Below are 7,736 nucleotides of genomic sequence, written 5' to 3'. Positions count from 1 at the left end.
TTAAAAAATTATGAATTCAGATTTAAAGTTTTATAAAAGTTAAAATAAAACTAACAAAATATAACGTTTAGCTTAATTTAATACTGCTAAAAGAAACTGGATTTTTTTAAATTAAATTTTTTATAAAAATATTAATTGCCAAATTGGTTCAAAAATTGTTTTCCTTATTATTTATGATTTATAGACTTAAACCTAATCTTCATCTCAATACCAAAAAATTGTTTTAAAAATATGAATATTATAAATATTTTTATTTTTTGCAGCAAAAAATCTGTTATGGTGATATATTCCAACCAATTTGGGCCATCTCCTGACAGAGGCCCATTTCTATGCACACGCATGTATCTCTCAGTTTCACATCTCACTTGGATCTTCTCACAGTCTTCTTCATCTCTGTTACTGTTACACAACGCAAACTCATCTCTGTAACTCACTGCACTCTGCACTCTGCACTCTGCACTCTGCACTCTGCACTCAACTATTCCAAAACACTCTCAAAACGGAACCCCACACCATTCCCTTCTTCACAAGCAATCTCCAATTCCCATTTTTCTTTTCCCTCCTTCGAATTTCGTCGCCAACCCAATTCACTGCTTCCACTGATTCAACGCAAATCTTGAAGAAGGCCTTTCGATGCCCCGCACCAGACCCTTTCATCCATGAATCGTAACATGGAGGCAGTGCTGGAAAACCCCGCTAGGTCAAGGGGGTTAAAGTACGCATCCATAAACCCTAACAAACCTCAACCACCCCCGATTCCCAAACCCAACCAATTCCCCTCCCACCTCGACGCGCCCAACGTCTCCTCCACCGCGCGTGCCATCTGCGACATCCTCACACGTGCCTCCCCTCACGACATCGAAACCGCCCTCTCCTCCTCGGGAATCGTCCCCGAGGATGACCTCATCGAAGAGGTCCTGAAACTCTCCTACAATTACCCTTCCTCCGCCGTCAAGTTCTTCCGGTGGGCCGGGCGCGGCAAAAAGCACCCGGCCCATACCTGGAACTTGATGGTCGACCTGCTGGGAAAAAACCAGCTTTTCGAGCCCATGTGGGACGCCGTCAGGTCCATGAAACAGGAAGAGAAGCTTTCTCTCTCCACCTTCGCTTCCGTCTTCCAGAGCTACTCCACTGCCGGTAGATTTAACGAGGCCGTCATGAGCTTCGACGTCATGGACAGGTACGGCGTCAAACAGGACGTGATCGCCGTTAACTCGCTCCTCAGCGCCATTTGCAGCGAGGACAACCAAACCTCCGTGGGCGTCGAGTTTCTTGAGGGGATCAAGGCGAAGGTGTCGCCTGACGGCGACACCTTTGCCATTCTTCTGGAAGGGTGGCAGAAAGAAGGCAATGCTGCTAAAGCTAAGATCACGTTTGGTGATATGGTGGCTCAAATTGGGTGGAACAAGGGCAATGTTGCTGCCTACGACGCGTTTTTTATGACCCTCTTTCGCGCTGACCTCATGGATGATGTTGTCAGGTTCCTTCAGGTTATGAAGGACCATGATTGCTTCCCAGGTTTGAAATTCTTTACCAACGCGCTTGACGCTCTTGTCAAGCGAAACGACGCCCATCACGCTGTCCCTATGTGGGATGTGATGGTCAGTGGCGAGTTAGTGCCTAATTTGATCATGTACAATGCCATGATTGGGTTGCTCTGCAACAATGTGGCTATTGATCACGCGATTCGCCTGCTCGATGAGATGGCTTTCCATGGCGCTTTTCCGGACTCCCTCACGTACAACATGATCTTTGAGTGCTTGGTCAAGAACAAGAAGGTGCGTGAGACGGAGAGCTTCTTCTTCGAGATGATCAAGAATGAATGGCCGCCCACCGGCCCTAACTGCGCTGCCGCCATTGAAATGTTGTTTGATTGTGATGACCCTGAAGCAGCACATGAAATTTGGAGTTATGTTGATGAGAATCATGTCAAGCCGCTTGATGAGAGTGCGAATGCCATGCTAATTGGACTTTGTAACTTGAGTAGATTCGCGGAGGTGAAGAGGCTGGCTGAGGATGTGCTTTATAGAAGGATCAAGGTGTATGAATCTACAATGACATTATTGAAGGATGCCTTCTATAAAGAAGGTAGAAGTGCAAGAGACAGATATGATAGTATTTATAGGAAGTGGAAAGCTCATGTCCAGTTGTAATCTAAGAATTTGCTTTTCCACCTTTGTTGCCAAAGACGGGCAGGTTATACTTGTTCTTGACTGTCTTTGATGGCTAAAATGGTGTTCTGCAAGTTTCATCATATTCACTCCATGATTGCCTTTCCCTGTGATAGTCTTTTTGTCTTAGTAGTTATATTTCTTGTTTGATTCCTTTTCTTCCACTTATTTTAAATATCTGTTTTTAGGCTAGTCATACTGCAATTTAGGATCAACTTATTAATAATAATAAATAATCATGAATCATAGGCGGTTTGCGTGCAAATTTTTAGAGTTAGTTTTCATGACTGGATGTTCATAATATAAAATATTTGTTATGAACGTGAATGCTTTCTGTAAATATTTTCATTTGGCTTGCCTCTCCATGTTTTGGTTCACATTTGTGGTGCAGACAGTTCTTGTTGGCCATTTCATAAAAATCATGCATCTTTTGACAGAGTTGCACATTGAGTTTCCTTGTTTCATGTTTCTACATGGTTATTTTACTATCTATGTATTTGCAAGTCAATTTTCTGTTATCGCATTAGAGGCCTTAAGTTTATGAATTGTTACCCTGTGGAGATGGGGATCCGGAGCAAAAATCCTCCAAAGTATAGAGATATGAGAACATGGATCATACACCTCACCTAACAAGTCTCCAAATATTTTAAAAAACAAGATCATCCTTAACTCTTTTTTATATTTATATCCATGTATAATTGACAAGTTATCTTTTCTCTTGATATTGAGTATATAAATGTGTTTTTTGATAATTTATGATTATAATTTCTTTTCTAATGTTGGAGATTGACACACATAGATGGGCATTCCTTATCCCACCAAATGAAGTCGGTTGTATGGATTTCACATATTGTCATTGGGCTTGGTTAAAGGCCAAATTCTCAGGAATGTTAGTCATGATGAGGCTGCTCTTAAACAATTTTATCAATGTTTTTTTTTTTTCGCTCTTCCTCTCTCTCTCTTCATGACCAAAAACCATGCAACTATTCCTTACTGGTTCAGTGGTGCTGCTAATGACTTTTTTCCCATATCCAATCTACCTTGATTGATTTTTTATCATCCTTTTCTCAATTGGTACCACACCAATGAATCCTTGTATTAATTAATCATTTTGTATTTTGTCCTTTCTTGTGTGACCACTCTCATTTATAGTAAAATTTATATTGCTGCTACCCTATATTTTTCTCTTGGTATCCCGTTAACATTCTTTGTAGGTTGTTAGAAACCAACATTGGTTGGCACAAGTGGTAGTGACTTATGTCCTTTAACCAAGTGATTCAGGGTTCAAGTCCTAGTGTTACCACTTTGAGTATGGAATAAATTATGTTTGGAGGGAAATACCCACCTTGTGTGCGCCCCAATGATGCCAGTCCCTGCTTATGATGGTTAATCCGTAACGTTGTTACAAAAAAAAGAGTTACTCATTATAAAGGAAAGGAAGAGTGGGACTATATTAATAGCAGCAAATGTTTTGTGGGCTACTAATTGTAAGAAAGAGAGTGGGAATAGATGGAGACAGTTTTTAACTGTCTAGTAGACAGTACTTTTTATAATGGATTGATATATTTTAAGTATAAAGAAACCCTTAACTGGGTCTTTTTAAAAGCGAAAAAAAAAGAGGAGGAATTTCATCATAGATGCCACATGTGTGGTATGGTGAATAATGGCGAATGGTGGAGGGGTCCAAAATGCCATGTTGCAGCATTATGACATAATGGTTATCTAATGACATTGGTGGGTATGGAAGATTTTTATCAGAATTTCAGTGGGAGAGTCCAGGTCTAACAAATACCTGGGTTATATTTCAATAATGTCTTATCCATTCTGGCCTACAAATTCATCTCTAGTGAGCAACAAAATGGGGATTTATTTGAATAATTTTACCATTTTCTTGTTATTTCTGATCCAGTTCTTTCAAAGGTTTGTATGGAAGTCGAACTGTGGGTATGTTCATTTGCAAAACAAGCTGCTCCTATCCTGCCCAATACCCCCTTCCTTTGCTATAGAACTATGGCACTCATTCCGTTCTCTAGGCATGGCTTTTATCAATAAACAACCCTGCAAACAACTGTTGTTTCCTTTTCATTAAAAAGTTCTTCCTTTTTATACTAGTGTTTGTGGAATGGAATTGCATTTTATGTGAATACAACAACTACAAAGCTTCTTTCTACAGGGCGTGATTGGCTACATGAGTCAAGAACATTAATCTATAGAAAAACTATTGATTTCGAAATTTAAATCGTTTTAGATGGTTTTGCTGATAGATTTTTTCAGTTCCTTCTTTAATCTGTTAGATATTTGCTTGCGTATGCTTTTAACACTCAATTGTTGGTCTTGGAAACGGATTTTTTTGCTTGTTCTTGACTGTCTCAGTTAGCTTTGCCTCTCTTTCAAGCGTTCTGAGTTTCATTGTTTTCACATGGTAGCCTTTCCTTTTGGATAATTTCTTGTCCATTTTGTCTTTCTGTACAATTTCTTTTATTCTCCTCATATTAAAATGTTTATGTTAATATTAGGCTGATCACACTCGGCTACCTGAGATGAACTAAGCGGTTCGTGAATTATATGGAATTTGGTGCTGTTTTTTCTAATTAAGAAGTCATGATAGAATAATCATAATCATTATAAAAAATATTAGTATGCCTTTCATGTAATTATTTACATTTGACTATCGGTTTATAATTGTCAACCCAGTCCCAGCATTTTCTCTTCAATTTGTTTTTCATATTTTTGTAGGATGGCATTTTTTGTGGGCTTTTCATGAAAGTTGCGCATGCTTGCTTAGAGCAAAGCTGCAGATTGAGTTTCCTTGTTCCGGGCTCATAGGTGGACATTTATTATCAGTGCTTTAATGCAAGTGCTTCATGCTTATACTCTATAATATTTTGTGCATCTGTTACTGATATCGTTGCCTTATTGGTGTAAGGGGGAGTCATGGTACTAGAGTTGTGATCGCAAAATATCAAAGTTTTTGCAGTCTCTGCAAGTCTGTCCACAACGGTAATTTAAAACACTCGGACCATAAAGACCGAAAGTGGTGGAGAGTTTTCTTAGGGGTGGTATACGTGCCATTAGGAGGGGTTTTATTTTTTATTATTTTTGGCTGTTTCATGCACTTAAATGTTTCAAATACTCTGATTTTTTTAAAGAATTCTCTGAATATTTTTAGTGGGTCATGGGTTTTCTACTTTTGAGGCCGGTTGTTTGACAATTCCAAAGAGGTACACACCTTGCTCAACTATTCTTTTTGCAGTATGTGCATCATTGAAGGATTTTCTGTAGTCATATGACAGTTAAATTGTGGGTATGTTTATTTGGATCACACTCTTCCCCCCTACCCTCTCTCCTCGGCTCTCATTTACAGAACCTAGCTACTTCTGAATCAAAATTCATGGATTATTCTCCCACTGTAGTCCTTTTGCTATTTCTTGTTCTTGCTCTAGCCATGGCTTGAACAACAAAGAACCCCAGGAAAGCTCTGTTTCTTCCTTTTCATTAAAATGTTCATTATACTAGGTTTTGAGGAAAGAGATTTTATTATATGCTAATAAGGTGACAAAACTTTGGATCTTCAGAGGGATATTGCGCATACTGCTGAGTGCTAACCTCCTATCTCCACTTTTTCACCCATTTCCCACGTATCTTTACTTTGCTTGGTGCATTCATCTCTCAAATATGCCGTAATGCTTAAAAAATGCTGATATGTTTGATGCAAATTGTCCATAGATTTGGCAAAGGTGAGGGTGATATTTTAGAATTTAATCTGGTTGAGATTTACTCCTTTATTTAAAGAAGGTTCTCATGGTTAATCAGAATAATAGACACTCTTGACTCATCTCATGTAACGCGTGGTAGTAACCTGCTACGAATTGAGTGTATCTTGCGTTGATAAACTTTTTTTATGATTATTGTCTGCAATCTATGGTTTGTCTTTTCCCCACATCTAGCTCATTTACACTGTATGCACAAAAGAGGAAATATGTTATTAGTCTTTGTTGTTTTTTGGTTGGGAAAAGATTAGTGAAAGGGAAGACTACTATTCCTAGGCCAGGGCTTGTCACAAGCTTTAGCATGGGTTTCTGGTGCCTACTTCTAAATAGCATACCAAGATGGATGGTTATCAAACCTAAGCTGTTCAGCAAAGTGTCCCTCGATCCTTACCAACACCTGGTGTGAATACTTCTATTTATTACTTTCAGTTGTAGTTATAGATGTTCCTTGTCACATGTTGACATGCAACTTTGTATTAATAAGTAAACATACTTCCTCTGTTATAGGAAAAGATATATGTGGGGGTGCATTGGACTATTAATAGTGAAAGTAACATTGTTTATCATTTTCACATATTTGGATACACATGGAAAGACTTGTTGTCACCAAGGAGAACTAAACCTTTTTCAAATTTTGTAAACTCTTAGGACACATGATTAGGTGTCATTAGGAATGAACATCTAAAGTCCATTATTCACTTGCAATCATCTTCACTCCTTGACACCATAAGGATCATTGATTATTCATAATCGTTCAAAAGTCTGTCAAGGTTGGTAGCCTTCTTCTTTTGTCTCTCTAGCAAAGTCTTATTGTGTGTTTTTCCTTTTTGCAATGAAAACATTATAGGAGCTGTATTTCCACCATTCTTTGACCTTGACTTTGACTTCATTTTACCTCATTTGTTATCATTGGTAGATGATCTACCCTTTGCTACAAGGTCATCTTCAGCACTAGACGTATTAACTTCAAACTTATTATTTAACTCCTTAAAGCTCAAAGCAACATGAACCTCCATAAGTGAGTAAGCCTCCCTTCCATATAGTAAGATTTTCTTGAAGTGATCATGTGTCTTGGACAATGAACACAAAAACAATAGCGTCTAACCATCAATTTGCACATCAATGCTGATATGCGGTTGCTTAAAAAAAACAACAAAAAAGGAAATGAACACTAGGCCTACAGACAGGGATGAAGACTCCATGGAAAAACTATTAAAATTTAAAACAAACTTTTCCTCCTTTTTTTCTTTTAACAATGGTCTTATATAGACCATTTCTCATTGGTAGACAGCTGACCTAAACTAACAGAATTTAAAAATAGCAAGATCTTTTCAGATCCTCACAACCAGACAAAACATAAATCACCCTAGATGAAATCTTTTAGCCATGTGGGCTTGGATATCTTTCTAATGGGCCTATGTGGTATAAGGCCACTATCAATTGTTGTAACCTGCATATCAACCTTGTCCTCAAGGTTGTTGGACGTGGGTTTGGGAAGGGCATTTGAAAGAGGTTGTGGGTATGTGAAGGGTTCCTTGAGTGTAGAGTGGGGAGGTGTTGTTATCAAAGGGCTATGATTTGATAAGAAGCTTTGGTTGGATGGTGAATTTGGTTGGGCCATGAGTGAGGAATGTGGAGTAGATGTTGGGACTGAATGTTGTTGGGCCGAGTAAGGTGTATTAGTGGAGGGGACAGTGTAGTTGGTGAGGTCGGGGCTGTTTTTGGTGTGGGTTGGGCTGGTTTATTTGAGTGGGTTAGGGATGCATTAGGGTGGATTTGGAGGGTTGGGAAGGGT

General features: G+C 38.8%; 1 protein-coding gene across 2 annotated transcripts; it reads left to right on the top strand.

Moving 5' to 3' along the window:
* Positions 1 to 318: 318 nt before the first annotated feature.
* Positions 319 to 5,576, top strand: LOC137808604 (uncharacterized). 2 transcript variants are annotated; one of them, XM_068609793.2, is made up of 3 exons: positions 322 to 2,088; positions 4,908 to 4,997; positions 5,098 to 5,576. In XM_068609793.2, exons 1-3 carry the CDS (start codon positions 660 to 662, stop codon positions 5,121 to 5,123), a joined length of 1,545 nt encoding a protein of 514 aa, XP_068465894.2. In that variant the 5' UTR covers positions 322 to 659; the 3' UTR covers positions 5,124 to 5,576. The 2 variants fall into 2 exon arrangements, with proteins under 2 accessions (XP_068465895.2, XP_068465894.2); XM_068609794.2 differs by lacking the exons at positions 4,908 to 4,997; positions 5,098 to 5,576 and having other exon boundaries at positions 319 to 2,333.
* Positions 5,577 to 7,736: the final 2,160 nt, after the last annotated feature.

The sequence above is a fragment of the Phaseolus vulgaris genome, chromosome 3 (assembly GCF_051622355.1).
Source record: "Phaseolus vulgaris cultivar YP4 chromosome 3, ASM5162235v1, whole genome shotgun sequence".
Classification (NCBI taxonomy): domain Eukaryota; kingdom Viridiplantae; phylum Streptophyta; class Magnoliopsida; order Fabales; family Fabaceae; genus Phaseolus; species Phaseolus vulgaris.
Note: the sequence above shows the minus strand (reverse complement) of the source record. Positions and strands in the feature narration are given on the sequence as shown.

Excerpts from the sequence above, each read along its gene's own strand:
- LOC137808604 (XM_068609793.2), top strand. The coding sequence starts at position 660 with ATGAATCGTAACATGGAGGCAGTGCTGGAAAACCCCGCTAGGTCAAGG. Across the intron at positions 2,089-4,907 it reads GGATGCCTTCTATAAAGAAG|GATGGCATTTTTTGTGGGCT; the intron begins GTAGAAGTGCAA and ends ATATTTTTGTAG. Across the intron at positions 4,998-5,097 it reads TCCTTGTTCCGGGCTCATAG|GGGGAGTCATGGTACTAGAG; the intron begins GTGGACATTTAT and ends TATTGGTGTAAG.